Source organism: Danio rerio, chromosome 13, assembly GCF_052040795.2.
Source record: "Danio rerio strain M-AB ecotype USA chromosome 13, GRCz13ab, whole genome shotgun sequence".
NCBI lineage: Eukaryota > Metazoa > Chordata > Actinopteri > Cypriniformes > Danionidae > Danio > Danio rerio.
This window is the reverse complement of record NC_141033.1, coordinates 8,523,679-8,540,896: the sequence shown is the minus strand read 5'-3', so window position 1 is coordinate 8,540,896 and position 17,218 is coordinate 8,523,679. Positions and strand designations below refer to the sequence as shown.

The window sequence follows — 17,218 nt, the reverse complement described above, 5'->3', positions numbered from 1 at the left end:
TTTTTGCGAGTGCGCACCAAAAGCGGACCAAAAAAGCGTACCGAGACCTGCTCGAAGAGGTGGTCTCGGTACGCTTTTTTGGTCTGCTTTTGGTGCGCACTCGAGTATGATTGCTGCATTCACATCTGCCCAAACGAACCGCACCAAAAGTGAAAACGAACTCTAGTGCGGTTCAACTGTTGAACCCTTGTTATCTATGGCAGGAATTCACAAATTTTTTAGGTTGTGACCCCCAAAAAAACAATGCAAGTGACTCGCGCTCCCCAATATTCTCTGAGGTGGTTGTATTGGGACAATATGAAATAAAATAAATATTGTGACATCGACACAATTCTTACATTTTTGTCTCTATACACCAACACAATGGTTTTGAAATGAAGCTAACAATATGAGTTTTAACTGCAGACTGTTTGAGAGTGCTTTGAGAGTATTTACATTAAAATCAGGTGAACGCTGTAGGAACTACAACAGTTTGCATACTGTATGTGCCTCCCACGTGTTAAGGGACTAAAAGTAATGGGACAGAATAATAATCATAAATGAAACTTTCACTTGGTTGTAAATCCTAATTACAGCCTGAAGTCTGGAACGCACAGACATCACCAGACGCTGGGTTTATTTTTATTGTACATGAGTGCAGTAAAGGTGTCTGAAAGTATGACCTTACCATAAAGTCAATGTGGTAATGGTCATTCTAATAGTTTAAGAAAATTTATTTGATTTTTGGAGATTGCCAAGCAAGCCTCCCGCATTGTCCTGTGACCTCCACTATGGAAACCACTGGTCTATGGAGCATCAGAGAACTCTTAGGTTTGTACTTAAATATTGTAATTTGTGTTCGCAAAATGAAAGGTCTCAGGGGACTGACAGACATGATGGCATTTAATACAAGAATTTTTGCTTTTGGGGTAACTAACCCTTTAATGTCTTATTCTAAATGGCAAAAACTGACATCTCTTAATACTATCCCATTTCTAAACTTAAGCCTGCTATTAGTCTGTGCAATATCAGCTTAGAAATGAAAGTCCTTTGAAGACTCACTTGGACAAAGTATTCAAAAGGTTGACAAAAATTGGAATATAAATTTAGAATTGTCTATTAGAACTTCAATATTTACTTATGCACTTAAGCTTTTAGTAGTTCAAGTGAAATAACCATTTTGACATAGCCTTCAGCATCCAGAAGAAGATTCTCTGGCTTCAGGTCTCGGTAGACGATGCCTTTGCCATGAAGATAATCAAAAGCCTCCAGCACACATCCAGTGCAGAAGCGGGCCGTGGGCTCATCAAAGCAACTCCTAAATAAAATCAAAACATCATGGCATGCTAATTTAGCAGACATATCCCAGATAGCATACAAATGACGGCAACTTTAGGCAATTGTGGTATTCCTTTAGCCCAGACAAAATGAATGTGACCCTTAAGTGGCCCACCTGTACAATGGCAAAGAGGGGCCAAAGATTTAAATTCATATATGGGCCATTTAAGGCAAAGATTTGGCACTTATGGCAAAATGTAATCTGAATGTGAGTCTAATGTGGCCCATGTGGAAAATGATCAATTTAGCCCAAATGATGGAGGACAAATGTAGGCGACAGTTGGCAAAAATGTGGCATAGTCATTTAAGCGTAATCTGGGTCTAAACCTAAAGTGGCTCACATGTGTAAAGGCAAATGTGGCCCAGTTATCTTAAGACATATGTGTGCCAGTTTTGGCAAATATTTGGCACAGTAAGCTCTGGCTATTGTGGCTGTGAGCCTAATGTGGCCCAGAGAAAATCTGGAAAATATGGCCCAGTTATTTTAAAACATATGTAGGCCACTTTTGGCAAATATTTGGCACAGTAAACTCTGGCTAATGCGGCCTATAGTGGCTCAGAGGAGATATAAAAAATGTGGTTCAGTTATCTTAAAACATACTGTATGTGGGCAACTTTTGGCAAATATTCGGCACAGTAAGCTCTGGCTAATGTGGATTTGACCCTATTGTGGCACAGGGAAGATTTGGCAAATGTGGCCCAGTTATTGTAAAACAAATGTGGGCCACCTTTGGCAAATATTTGGCACAGTAAACTCTGGCTAATGCAGCTATTAGCCTATAGTGGCTCAGAGAAGATGTGGAAAATGTGGCCCAGTTATCTTAAAACATAAATGTATGTGGGTCACTTTTGGCAAATATTCGGCACAGTAAGCTCTGGCTAATGTGGATTTGACCCTATTTTGGCACAGGGAAGATTTGGCAAATGTGGCCCAGTTATCCTAAAATAAATGTGGGCCACTTTTGGCAAATATTTGGCACAGTTAGCTCTGGCTAATGTGGCTGTGAGCCTAAAGCAGCCCAGAGAAGATTCAGCAAATTTGGCCCAGTTATCTTAAAACATATGTGGAACAAGTAGACTAAAGTCACCATCATGGAGAAAAGTGTTTGCTTTAGTTGGGCTCATAGCCCTGAAGCTCTTAATATAAATTTTCTTTTGGGCTGCTGTTATTTAAGAACTTTGCTTGAAATGTTGATTCATCACACAAGCCAAGTAAAAAAAATAATAAAATTAAATAAAAAGTAAAACTAAGTGAGGCACAACCTGTGATAAAATGATATAATTTACTGATGTTAACTAATGTTTAATCCATTATTAGAAGTAATGTAAGAACATGCTTTTTTGTACTTTTGACACACCCAGCAAGTGTAAGGTGTAGGCCAGATCTGGGCTAGAATAAAAGCAAATTGGGGCCCAGAATAGGGTCAGTCCTGGTTCATTTGGTTGAATCCTGGCTAAAACATGGTTTTGCTTTGGCTTAATTGTGGCCCAGATCTCACAAACAGGAGCTGACCGCCCAAGTGCCATCATTCCATTCAATATGTGGTCCAGTTGTAAGTGTCTGGTGTGGGCCGGATCTGGGCCAAAATAAAAGCAAACTGTTGCCCAGAAAAGGGTCAGTTCTGGTTCATTTGGTTGAATTCTGGCTGACATGTGATATTGCTATGGCTTAATTGTGGACTAGATCTGGCAAACAGGAGTGGACCGCCCAAGTGCCATCATTCCATGCAGTATGTGGGCCGGATGCAAGTGTCTGGTGTGGGCCGAATTTTAGCCACATGAATTTTGCAAGCTGGGATGTATTCTACATCAATTAGGAATTAAAGCGTTCAGCAATAAACAGTAAAAACTGCACATTTAATCATGAAATCTCGTTTATGTAAGATAGTGTGGGCTGTGACATGCACCGTATAAAAACAACCTACACTCACATGTCCCTTAATAAGCTCCAGAGTTCTCCTCCCAGGCAAACCTCAAGCAGCATGTAAACAAACTTATCATCTCGAAATGTCCGGAACAACCTGGAACACACAAGGGCATCCTGACACACTTGCATTCTATCACCTTAGCATTTAGCGAACTAGACTTGCATATAAAGCTGTTCAAGATCTTCATCCACAAATGCCAGAAAGGCAATAAAATAAGCTAGAGCACACACTCGGACAGGAATATAAGCACGGTTTGAAATTCCCTGAAGAGTTTCCTAGCGACAACAGGAAAGCAGAAGCTCCTTTTCTGGTACAGATGAAAAGCACAACAGCACTGGACCACTGTGACAGAAAACCAGCGCAGGAGTTTATATAGGGGTTCATATAAGGGTTCACATTGGCCATATACAGTAGATGTATCTTTTATCACAGTATAGCACCAAACCTGATCAAACTCATTCCATCTTTTATTTCTATAGTGCTTTTACAATGTAGATAGTTTAAAGTAGCTTATTTCTTTTTTGAAACAGATTGTGAACAGGATCTGGTAATATTGCAGCTTATCAGGCAAGCAGTAGAGATGTAGTAAATGCTGGGTCCTGATTTATAAAATATTGCTTTACTCACATTCTGTACACAGTTTATTCTATGCTGTTGTTTTTTATTTTAATTTACAAGAGAATTTGCAACGCCTTAACTACTAAAATTCAAAGCACAATTTAAATCTTAATCAAAATTAGTTCTAAATAAACATCTACTGTTTCTGTGAAAATAAATAGAGACATCAGCCTTTTTTTTTTGTCGTCTACATCAATTAAATTTGGACAGAATATATTCAAACCTCTAACTCGACTATTTGTTTTCTTTGTCAAACAAAATTGCAGTTGGCAGCGGGGTATCTGTGCCATAATTAATGTCATATCAAAGTACCATGACTGCCTGACAATCAAAGTCTTTGTAAAGGATTAAATTAAAGCACATTAAAATACATTTGAATTCATGAATATCAGTTAGTGTCAAAGTTATATTCTGCTTTCAGACTTCTGCTTTTTATCAACCTGAATTCCTGGGTGTCATTCTTGTTTCCAGTTTGTTGTTCCAGTAGTTACTAAGTGCACAACTGTTTCAACTTTAGTTTTCATCTGCCTGCAAAGTAATCCCTGTAGTTTAGTCTCTCTTTATTTTCATGAAGCTATTTCCTTCTTTCCTCATAGTGTATGAATTTGTATGTAAACTTGATAGCTATATTTTTTGAGTGAATACATAAATCCATAAATCCAAAAGAAAAGCATAACGTCATTTATAAAAAATGTTGTCTTTGTTTTTATTCAGTCATTTGTTTATACAGCTAATATGGATATCTGTAAATAGTGTCTGAGACCGTAACCATAGTGACAATGACTAATGTAAATATTAAAGTTGCCAGCTTGCAAAACACCGGAAAATCTTATCATAATTGACACAACTTTATCTAATAAACCAGTCTAATCGAGGAAGAGATTCATTCATCAGACCTTAATTAGCCAACAGAAATGTTTAGTACCAGTCACCTACAGTTTTTTTCTCAGCAGCCCTGTGGTCAAGCAGCAAGAAATCTATTTTCCCATGTGTATTTGCACTTCTGTTAAAATATACGGAGTAGGAAAGATATGACTGACCTTACAATAAAGTTTGAATTGGTCTGTTGAAGAATGATCTTTTCTGAATAGATGTGCTCTTGCTGCCTGGTGTCCACAATGTGCTTTTTCTTAATGCACTTTAAGGCAAATGCTGTGTCTTCTGAATCTTTAAGCTTGACCTAAAACACAAAAGGAATGCACTAAACAATATGCAATAAATGCAATGACACATACCTGAAACATACCTGTGTGATTTACAGTCCCCTGTTATGCCACTGTAAAGGTGTCTAATAGAGGTCCCCTGTAGATTTATTCAAGGTCATAAAACACTTTCATTTTCACACTTAACATATTCACACTTCATTTCAGCATATGAAGAGTTCAGATGCAAAACCCTCTAAATCCATCAGACCTCTTTTCTTCCTCTGGTTACGTTCAAAAGTTTTGTTTTTTAGGTAATGAAAGGGTTATTGGATGGTAAATAAAATAACTTATTTTCAAAAATGTCACTTTAGACAATTCTTTGGTTTTTAACAAGGTAGATTTTCTTTTGTGTCAAAACCAGCTTAATCCACATCTGCTTTTTTTTTTTTTTGCAAAAACCTCTAAATCCACCTATCGGGACAATGTAATTAGCCGAAAACTCACTAAGATGCTATTAGAAATCATTTTACCAAATATAAAACACATTACACCAACCACCTAAAACTAAAAATAGATAAATCTGTCAAGTAAGAGGTGGTTCATTCTGCTGTGATAAACCAGGAAAAAAGCAGAAGGAAAATGAATAATTGAAATTTGCCAAGTGCATTAATCAATAACATTAAAACTGACAATAATTAAATCTTAACAATCTGTTGTCATTTCTGATGTTTGGGATTTAGATTTAATGTAAGTAGAACAATGTACACATTGCAAACATTGTAAACAAAGTTTGGTAGATTCAAATAATGTAGAGTAAAACATTGTGAAACATCAATATCTGTGCATTGTCCATTAATATAAAAATCATATCAGACGTATAGGTAATATGAATTAATATAAATAATGTATAGTTTTATACATTATATTTATCTTTTAAAAAAATGGCTTAAACTAGCAAATAAAACACAAGGTAGGTCTACTGGGCAAAAAGGGGATGTCTCTCAGACAATTTTAGAAGCTGTCATTCATTCATTCTCACCATGCTTATGGTCTTGGTCTCTTGTTTATCCTCAGAGCATTCACGTGGGTTAAAAGAACAGCATCTTAACTCTGTCTTTCGTGAAGCGTAGTTGCTGTTTAATGTATAGTAAATTGGATTCATTCAAAGTACATCGCTGCGCAAAGAAAAAAAAAAAACGCTATAAATGCATGCTGCACTTCCGACTGTACAGTGTGTTTTCTTTTTCTAATAATGACCATAGTTTTGAGGTAAGGGACGTTTTTATTTGCCATGCATTGACAGTCGGACAGGCTCATCCAGTTCATCCAACTTTTAAATCTTTTAAAATCAAAATAGAAAGTGGAATAAAACAGTCTCCTCATATAAGCTGGCATATCAGCGCGCTGCTACATTAAAACATATAATTCGATTTGCGCCTTCTGATTGGTTCTCGGGAAATAGCGGCTTTTGCTGTCAAAGGGATGTGGGGTTTAGAGGCTTTGCCAACAAACTGTTATTTCTGAATGCACTGACGCTGGGATTTAGATGATTTGAAGCAAATCTATTTGTTGATGGTGTACTACATGCCTAAAGCATTCACTCGATATCATTATCTCATTTTTGGCAGAAGTGGCGTTTAGCGGCTTTTGCATCTGAACTCTTCATGTTCTTTTCTTACAGAGCCCAACATGGTATATTCAAATTTCTGGACTCTAAACTTTTGCTTAGAGACAATTGTTTTAGATTGTTCAGAAACAACCAAGGCCTGTCGCACAAAGCCAGTTTGGGTTTTTTACAGGGGTAAGCTTGTGGTTAGTTTGAGCAAACTCTGAGTTTTCATGCTCTGGAAGGTCGGTTGGCTTTATTAAAGGGGTGGTCCACTACCATATCATATTTTAATCTTTAGTTGATGTGTAATGTAGCTGTGTGAACATAAACAACATCTCTGAATGTAAGATGCTCAAAGGTCAATGCAAAGAGAGACATTGGCTTTTACAGAGTTAGCTTAGCAAAGCCTACAGTGAATGAATTTGGGAACTACATAAATAATACATCCGAGCTAGTGAGATCAAAAGGGCTTTCGGTTACGTGCATCCACCTCACGCACACCCTGCGTGGCACAGGGGGGAGGCCAGAGTCACTGTAATGTTACTGTTCAGAACAGAATGCTGGACAAAATGCGGGGTAAATGAGTTAACTGTATCAAAGTCAAAAACCAGCAGTCATTCAAAAACAAAACTAAAAAGTGGAACGCAGAGCTGGATCTTTTAAAAACACAAAAGCCACCAGCTTGGCCTTTACAGAGATGAAGGCTGGAGGATCTGGTTAGCCTACAGCAACATGGAGTACACCCGACATCAATCTACTGGCAGTCTGGGCAGAGCGACAGGAGAAACAAAATCTCACAGTTCATTCGAGGAAGCGTACACACAGACGTTGAATGAGAGAGGACTGGACAGAACAAATAAGGTAAGCTGAGCAATGCAGACAAGACATGACACACGTAACAACAATAAACTGACAAGCAAGGGTATGAAAGGCAAGGGAGATTAAAGGATGCCAGGTGAACAGGTGTCTTGCAATCAGCGCAAGCTCTTATCACAAAGACTAAAGGCTCGTACACACCGGGACGCTTTTCATTTGCATTTATTGTCAGCGTTTTTTCCGAGACTTAAACCCAAGGGATTTTCACTGGCATCGAGCAGAAGAGTTTGCGATGAAGAAATGATTATTGTTCACCAGTGCAAAAAGCAGCTCCACGTTCATATCGCCTCTGGGCATCTTTTTCAATGTGCGCTCGCATTGACAGTTTTGCACTTGAGCGCCTCCAAATGCTGTTTATTGTAACTTCAGCAGTTCTATGCACGTGAACAAAAGTGCTAATCTGATTGGTGGAGAAGGTTTTGACGTGGCGTGTCAAAGCAAAAAACGGGCATGAGGCGTTTCTTAAAAATATCACGCTTTTACGCCACGTTGGTTTGCTCGATCACATTGGCGCCCTTTATTTAGTCAAGAGGGGTTAAACGTACATCCTGTGTGTACTAAGCATTGTGTAAGCATCTTGGACCTGCAAAGGAGCACAACTAACGCGCTCTACACTGGACTTTGGACCAGCTTTCAGTTGGTCAATAGCTTTTTCTGTTCAGTTCCTCAAAATAGCAATACGCCAACAATGCGCTTTAACACACCACCCTTTTAGACAGGAAAACCCATGATAACACAAAGTGGTGCAATTGGATTTACTATTTAAACAATGTGGTGCAAAACATGAAAATGACAGTTGCACTTGTCTGAAAATTGCAACAAATTGTGCCATACATGCCTTGCGCCTTATTGCACCGGGTGCATGATAGGACTCTTTCTTGTGCTATGGACACTATTTTAATAAAAATGGGTTGTGCCTCCCATGTCATCGTGCCAGATGATCTGTGTGGTCATGTTTGGAGGACTGGTTGGATACAAAATATACTTAAAAAAAAACACACATATACAAATATTAATAAGAAATCTAACCAGCTCTACGCGTCCAAAGCCTCCCATGCCTAAAGTGGCCACAACTTGCAGTTCCTTCAGAAAGGAGGTACTGGACAAAGCAGTTGCCTTCTCTTTCAGCCTCCTGAGCTCTGCTGCCTCTGGAGAGCGTTCATAAAGGGGCGACTGAGGCCTGGGGGAACACGATCATGTGACTGTCACATACAGAAATAGCACAGATGTGGGTTGGTTTAGCTGTGTGTATCTGTGAAGTGTTCTTACACTGCATTCCTCCTCTCATCACTCAGAGAGAGCTCCTCCACATACTCCCTCAGATACGCTTGCAGCTCCTCATAGGTTCCAACCATCTCATTGAAGTTACTGTTAAAAATCCGTAGACAGTGGCAATTAATAAATACATCTAATATAATTGGACAACCCAGGCTCATTCTGAAAACGTACCACTATATACATTTCTGGAGAGCACCAAATACGCCGCAGGAGGTATATTTTTATTTCAGTTTTTGTTTTCATGAATCCACCAGAGGCCACTGTATGTGCTTTTTGAAATCTCAAATTTATCTTGTGAATTCCATTTGCGCCTGCTGTTCTTGCGTAAATCCTCCAGAAGCTGCTGTCGACTGACTGAATGATCCACTGACCCACCCTCCTTCCTCCCTGAAACTAACAAATAGTGTTTTTAAAAGCACCGACTGATCTTCACCCACTTTCCTAAACCCAACCAAAAGTGTTTTAAAAAGCAATCGAGAAGAAAAGCTCTAGCCTAATTTTTACCACATTTTCAGATTTTACCACATTCTTACCTTGTTATTTACTTGTTTATTTTATTTTTTAGCTTCTGTTTTTGTCTTTCCTGCTTTCTGGATCTGACTTCTTGCTTTGCTACTGTTTGGACATCTCTGCCTACAGCTCCGCTCTTTGCACTCTTGCGTTTTATATTTTATACTCTAATTTTAACTTGAGTCGATCAGCACAGTGCTCAAACGACACAGCTTGAAGATTAACAACGAATCAACAAACTTTCTGGAATACAACTTTACTAACAAGAGGGAAATTCTCGACTAAACAATCCTCTGGCTACCAGCTGCTTACATTCCTGAGACAGGAAAACACGGCTGTGAAAAAACCTCTGCATCAGATTAATTCAGAATCTCACTGCTGCACAAACTGCCACAGACATCTACAAAATGTTGCAGTTCTTGAAACAAAGTTACTTGTGATCATTTCATCGTGGAAGACCATTTGAAGACCATTTCATCGTGGACCTTCACAGCATACAGTCAGTGAATCCTGTTGATCTACTCCAGCTACTCTTTTGAGCACAGAAAAACAGAATGAAACTATTGAAAATGAACATAATAACTGCCGACATACATGGCGAGCTACTGGACAAACTGGTAGCAGCAGAAAAGCCGTCCATACGAAGGTAAGCTGGTAAGCGCGAAATAGAAAGACGTCATATTACATTCGTTTTAAAGATGAAATGCATACGGCTGATTCCAGCGTTATGGACGTGACATTTGCAGTAAAAAAATGAAACGTATATTCTCAGAGAAGGTATATGTTAACAGTATATTGAAATATATGTTTATATTTTTCTTACCCCTTAACCATGGAGTTCAGGCATCAAAAAAATATCAGTCTATGCAGGTGTTTTATATTTAAAATGACGGCAAAATGAATGCGTTACGGACGTGACAAAAAAAAGACATGAGTTTTGTAAGTTGACATACTTTGTGAAAATTCTGTGAATGAAAATGCAGAAGCCAAAAAAATATATAACAGTCAAAAGGATAAGGGTTGGCTCTGCATGGGACATATATAATTAATTTTATTTAGTTTTTCATTTTTGCATTAATGAGGAAAAACTATCGTTACGGACGTGACTTGTCTTCGTTACGGACGTGACTGCTCTGAAATTGACAGTTGACATATTATGAAAATCAGATAAATGCTTTCAAAACTTGACCAAAGACCTATTTGTGGATATCTGTTGGGTGTGTAAACCAATAAACTTTAACCTCTAAGACATCTGAATGGTAAGGTTGCACAATTAATCAAACTTAAATAGATATCACCTTGTTATTTAATTCGTATTATGGCATGTGTGTTGTTAAAGGTTAACGCACGTTCGAATGTTCAAAACTCAATTCGGTAACAATGTTGCATGCTAACATGGTGCTTTTATACTCTGACTAATATAGAATTTATAATAAACATAATCAGCTATAATGGGCCTATGTTTAGCAGGCTCCTAAAGTTAGTGTTTCCAGACAAACTTGAATTAAATCATTGCCCGACTGTTGCGCAAGACCGTGTCTACGTGGAGAATATTTAAAATCTAGTTTTGTCACAGATATGGCAATATTATATTTGACAAAGTTTATTTTAGTTTATTCTAGTTAACGTGTTAGTTGATGGAATAAATAATTTAATTTCTCCACTCGCGCTTGCTTTCTTTTTCTCGTCGGCAGTCACTTCAGGACAGGTTGCAAAAAGTTCATACGCACCAGGGTGAGAGAGAAAACTTTAAAACTTAAGAAAGGTTTTGTGTAGGCTATGTTAAACAAGCATAGAAAAATAGTCATTGGTTGTAGGCATGTACGATGGATGACTATAATGTTTATATTTTTAGGCTATAGTTAACCGATTGTGTAATATTGAATTAAATATTTACAGCTGCAGGTCCTATCGATTTTCTAACAAATTTAATACTCATATAATGTAGTTAAAGCTTAGATCAATATCAAGATTTTATTCTTATTTTATTCTTATTCTTATTAAAATAATTTTAATAAGCACTCAAGCGCATTTGCCGGGTGCTGGAAATCTTTGAAAATGTTTCAATTTTAATGTAGGCTATAGCCAATTTTCAAGCTTTGAAAGTGCTATTTTGGAATAAAGGGCTTGGAAAATGAATTGTGTCACTTTGATAATTTATCTTTATAAATAGTTATTTAATTAATGAAATAAAAAACATTTATGCTCTGCATGAAACGAAAACTCCGCTGTGGCCTGACCCGCGGCGTGCGCATTTTGAGCAGTGGGAAAAGACCAAATGCATGGAGGTTATTGATTATGCGCCTTGCGCGCCTCGCGTTTTGTCATTGCGCGCTTTGTGCACTCCAGAAGAAAAGCATGTTACCTCAGTGGCGTCTTTCATTCTTCAATCAAACGAAAGCAGAGGCGGGGTTTCCTTGGAGGTGACAGAAGTGTCAAGATGACTACGGCGAACTTTTTAATGACGGAGAGACTTGTGGTCGCTGTTTTAAGTCATCCAAAGTTGTATGACTTTACAAATCTTGAATTTCATAATGTTATTTAAAAATTTAAATTATGAAAACACTGACAGCAACACTCGCGCACAATAGACCAGCTGATTCAGTTGTTATCTATAGTGACATTCAAAAGAGCACCGTGCTCCTTTTCTTCTTGTCAACATAAAATGCATTGCAGAGCGCCTCACGTCTCTGGAATAAAGAAGCGCGTTCGTTGTGATCGGCTTTTATGAGCAACACATATTTGTTTACTCGCATGACAGTAACACGTGCAAGCACACGTGCTTACAGATGTTTTTTGCCAAAAAAGGAAAATGAAAGAAGGATATTCTGGCCACAGTTTGACACAGGAGTTGACGAACCAGCGCTGATCCTGGTCGTCTGTGCTGCCTGGAGCCGCGTCATAAACTCAACTAGGCATATTCATGATTTAGTGCAGACTACAATCAACAAACCACCCTTTTTTCCATTTGGAAAATAACAGCTATTAATGGTTCTTATATACATTTTAAATAGCCTAATCTACAAATCAAACAAAGAAAAATATTTTATAACTTCGCACCAAACTGATGCTTTCATTTTACAGCTTATAAAACATGTATGCAAATTAATGCAGTATCACATGTAAATTACAAAATTGTTATATGCTTAGCCTATACTTTACAAAATGTATAGGTTCAAAGCCTTATGGTTCATCATTATCTTTCACTATAGGCAGCGCGTGCGCACATGAACCGCAAGTAAGACGGAGGAAATATAGGTTAAGTCATTATGGCCAATTATGGCAATATGTAAAATGTTGTTTTCTTATTAAACATTTATTTCTGTAATGTTACTAAAGTGGTTTATAGTTAAATAAAAATGTTCAGTTCTTGATATAACATATGGATGTTATGTAATGTAAGTCAGTAATTGTAATGCAGCATCATAATGAACAAATATGCGCTAGTCATTGGCTTATATTAATAAGGAGTTCAAAAATGGTCACGTCCGTAACGCAAAATTGTGGTTGTTTAGAGCAAAGACCTGAGATGAGTTGGCGATTATAATTAGTATGGACATATTTTGGCTTTGTATACAAAGTTTCATTTTATTTGTTATAATATTTATTCCACAATATAAACTTTTTCATTAAATCGTTACGGACGTGACACGTGACCGAAGCTGCGTGATGTCTTAAATATGTAGCTCATAAATCAAAAGGGCAATAATGTTATGAAAAAGTAAGGATAATTATTTATACTACAGACTCCAATCCTTCTGCAGAATGATTACTGTTAACATAAAGCATGGAAAAGGTGAGTCTTTAACCCCTTTTTTGAAAGCACGAAAAGTGGTTGGATGATAATGAAAATTACCATTGGCACAATCCTCATATTTCATGGATAAACAAAACAATTTCCTTAAAAATTCAACAAGAGCACATCATAACAATAAAATATAGACCTTAATAAGCAAATTGAAATAGGTTTTGTTATTTTGGTCAAAAGTTTATTTTTTCATGATAAGGTTGACATTTTCATGGAATTGCTCATACATATTTCTAGCTACATCATTTGCGATTTGTAGAAATGTATGTATATGGTGGACATTTTCAGAATGAGCCTATGTTGCAATTCGAATATGTTTTACAAGAAAATAGCATTTCCTACTTCCAAATCTCAGTTTTAATTAAATGAATTACTTGCCTTTTTTGTGAAAATTACTAGAAATTCCTGAATGAACACTATTTTCAAGAAAATCATAGTGTATGTTGTTAGTTTTTGACTTTGATTTAGAATCATGCAATGCATACAAAGTTTTGACACTCTGTATTGCTAAATGTTTAGGATTATTCTGATTACGTACCCCTATATACATTTCTAGAGAGAGCGAAATAAGTCCCAGGAGCTACGTTTTTTTGGAGATTTTGTTTTTGCAAGTCCACCAGAGGCCGCTGTGTACACTTTTTCAAGTCTCTTCAGACTGCCATTCTCGCCTGTAATTCTCATGTAAATCCACCAGAGGCAGCTGTCGAGTGACATCCTGACTGACCAACCGACCGACACCTCCACCCTTCCCCTTCCCTATACCCAACCAAGTGTTTTAAAAAGAACCGATTGACCTACCCACCCCCTTCCCTAAACCCAACCGCAGTGTTTTAAAAAGCAATTTAGAAAAAGAAAAGCCCCCTAATTTTTACCAAGTTTTAGATTTTACCACATTCTCACCCTGTTATTTAATTGTTTACTTTGTTTTTAGCTTTTGCTTTTGTCTTACCTGCTTTCTGGAAGCTTTCTTCACTTCAGCTCCGCTCTGCATCTCAAGTCTGCCGATGTACATGTCGAGCTACCGGACAAACTGTTAACAGTGGGAAAGCCATCTATATGGAGGTAAGTCGTCAACTAGTAAACGAGAAAAGGAACGGCATCATACCGCCCCGTAGCATTCTTTTAAAAGATGAAATTCAGCCAGACATAGCTCTGGCTACATAATTCGCGATCTCCAGAAATGTATATAGGGCTATGTTTTCAGAATGACTCTGTGTTGATTTTAACACTGATAGTTTACATTTAATGATTATTTTAAAAACCCTAAACACATCGATTTTAACTTAAAATACCGGAAGGTTACATGTAAGTCTTATAATTACATAGATTTTTGTTTCAACAAAGCTGTTTTTATTCTGTGGTATTAAACTTGTTATTGGGAACCCAAGTTGTTAGTAAGGAAACATTACTTACTCTCTATCCACCACCAAGCACTGCGTGTCATTTTCCTTTGCAATGATATTAGCCGAGCGGACATCCTCACTGAAATGGAATTATAAGAAATATGTAATGATGTTGTGTCACTTTGTGGATATACAGCTGAAGTCAGAATTATTAGCCCACCTGTTTATTTTTTCCCCCAATTTCTGTTTAATGGAGAGAAGAATGTTTCACATTTCTAAACATAATAGTTTTAATAACTCATTTCTAATAACTGATTTTCTCTTTGCCATGATGACAGTACATAATATTTTACTAGATATTTTTCAAGACTCTTCTATACAGTTTAAAGTGACATTTAAAGGCTTAAATGGGATAATTAGATGAACTAGGCAGGTTAGGGTAATTTGGAAAGTTATTGTATAATGATGGTTTGTTCTGTAGATTATCAGAAAAAAATTGCTAATAATTAAGGGCTAATAATTTTGACCTTAAAATGATTTAAAAAAATCAAACTGCTTTTATTCTAGCGAAGATAAAACAAACAAGACTTTCTCCACAAAATTTTTTTTTATCGGACATACTGTGAAATTTTTCTCCCTATTAATTAAAGGTAAGCTAATAATTCTGACTTCAACTGTATCTATTCAGAAAACATCACTGTTTGCTATTTTCCACTGAGACCACCCAAGCTTTAAATGAATTTTCATTATTCTTAGAACTTGGTAAAAATGACAGGTAGCTCATGTGTATAAATATGTGAAAGTCTCAGTGGTTTATTTTCACAGTGGCACAATAATAACTGAACATCTGAATATATTTTCAGATGACAAACATTCCACCTCCCACATTCACTCCTACAACACATCTCTGTTCCTTACAGTTCTTAGTGAACAATGTGTGCATATTGTATTGAGATGTAATGAATGTTTTCCCACAAATTCACAATCATAAAAGAATTCATTGTTGGTTATGTTCATGATTGTAAATAGCACTTCCAAATATCATCTGCAAACCTTATGAGAGCCTTTTCCCCAAAGTAATCGCCCACTCTAAGAGTCTTAATCTCCTGTGGTTCTGTAAACCCCTCTGTAGTCTGTGTTACTGACACCTGTGAACAACAAATAAAAATCATACAAATGAACATTAAAATCTTACTGTATCTCACTTCCTGTGCATCTGACTGATTAAACTGACCACAATCACAACTGTAGTTCACACTTTATAGCAGGTGACCTTATCTAATATGTGATTTGTACTCTTTACATTTACATTTACAGTAGTCATTTAATGTAATATAGTTAACTGAAACCATAGTCTGTTGAAATTACTTTTAATTTTCCTGTATTTTGTATTTAATTAATGTTATTAATGCAATTGCTGTCAACTTTACCCTAACCCAATTAAAAACATCTAGCCCAAATCACTTATTTTATTCCACACATTTTCAGAATGCAATACCATTCAAAACATTAGAATAAGCAAAATAAATGGCCAGCAATAACATAAAACCAATATAAAAACACGTTCAGTTCATTAGATTTTTTTGTAAATGTATCTATCGCAAGTAAATGTAAAGAAAAGTAAACTGACTGCATATCCTAATAACAGTTATTATTGCTTAACAAAACAAAAAGCAAGAAAAAAAACAATAGGACAAATAGGTGTGTGTGCGTGTGTATGTGTCCGTGTGTGTGCGTGTGCGTGTGTGTGTAAGTTTTGTCTGCTTTTTTCTTTCAATACAATAAAGAACGTTACTTTTTTTTTTTTTTTTTTTTAGCATCGATCCATTAAATTGATCAGAACGGACATTAAAGTCATAAACACTACAAATAATTCCTATTTCAAAAATATATTATTTTTATTTATTTTTTTACTTTCTGCTCCTTAAAGAAACCTGAAAAGTAATATGTATCACTGTCTCAACATTTTAAGCTAAAAGTGTTTTCAGCACTAAGAAGTTAAGAATCCATGTCACATGGAATTTAGATGTAATGTTTCACACTTCTGAGTTTCTGTAGTTCAGGCGTTGAAATTGCAAGCTACAAAGGTGCAATTTAAGAAAGCAAGTCAGAATTGTAATGCTTAAACGTCCTGCGAAGTGGTTTAAAATGTGCATTCATTTATTTTCTTGTCGGCTTAGTCCCTTTATTAATCTGGGGTCGCCACAGCGGAATGAACCGCCAACTTATCCAGCAAGTTTTTACGCAGCAGATGCCCTTCCAGCCGCAACCCATCTCTGGGAAACATCGGAACACTCATTCACACACACACACACACTCATACACTACGGACAATTTAGCCTACCCAATTCATCTGTACCGCATGTCTTTGGACTGTGGGGGAAGCTGGAGCAGCCAAAGGAAACCCACGGGAACGCAGGGAGAACATGCAAACTCCACACAGAAACGCCAACTGAGCCGAGGCTCGAACCAGCGACCTTCTTGCTGTGAGGTGACAGCACTACCTACTGCGCCACTGCTTCGCCAAGAATGTGCATTTAGTTTGAGTTAATCTCCACTGAAAAATGAAGAGAGGGCAGGTAATGGAGCAGCTCCTTCTCTTTTTGAAAAACAGTTAAAAGCATTAATTTTTATGACAGGCTCTTTCAGTGAGAGTGATTAAGCTCAAGCATCAAATAAAAGGAGACGGTGCTCACTACAGAGCCATTTGAGCAGAGCTGAGCTCCAGCGAGGGGGAGCATGAGCTCTCGCTCCTCCTCCTATAGGCTGTTTTAATGCGTCCCCAC

At 37.1% G+C, this 17,218-nt stretch overlaps 1 protein-coding gene and 1 long non-coding RNA gene across 3 annotated transcripts in view; one reads left to right on the top strand and one right to left on the bottom strand.

Annotated features, from left to right (window-relative positions):
- Window positions 1-17,218, bottom strand: part of prkg2l (protein kinase cGMP-dependent 2, like) — a 48,983-nt gene that overhangs the window by 13,900 nt on the left and 17,865 nt on the right. The window contains exons 8-14 of one of the 2 annotated variants that reach the window (XR_015505612.1): window positions 15,486-15,580; window positions 14,503-14,571; window positions 8,763-8,861; window positions 8,523-8,673; window positions 4,904-5,043; window positions 3,249-3,338; window positions 38-1,297 (exon numbers count right to left, since the gene is read on the bottom strand). Coding sequence is in view for 1 of the 2 variants with exons in the window: in XM_087278853.1 (XP_087134979.1) it covers window positions 1,156-1,297; window positions 3,249-3,338; window positions 4,904-5,043; window positions 8,523-8,673; window positions 8,763-8,861; window positions 14,503-14,571; window positions 15,486-15,580 (786 nt within the window). In the remaining variant the exon portion in view is untranslated. The remainder of the gene's footprint in view (window positions 1-37; window positions 1,298-3,248; window positions 3,339-4,903; window positions 5,044-8,522; window positions 8,674-8,762; window positions 8,862-14,502; window positions 14,572-15,485; window positions 15,581-17,218) is intronic. The other variant, XM_087278853.1, reaches the window with a different exon arrangement.
- LOC147840988 (uncharacterized) lies at window positions 615-2,707 on the top strand. Its single transcript, XR_015505705.1, has 2 exons — window positions 615-1,868; window positions 2,087-2,707. It is a non-coding gene; the product is annotated as an uncharacterized LOC147840988 (long non-coding RNA).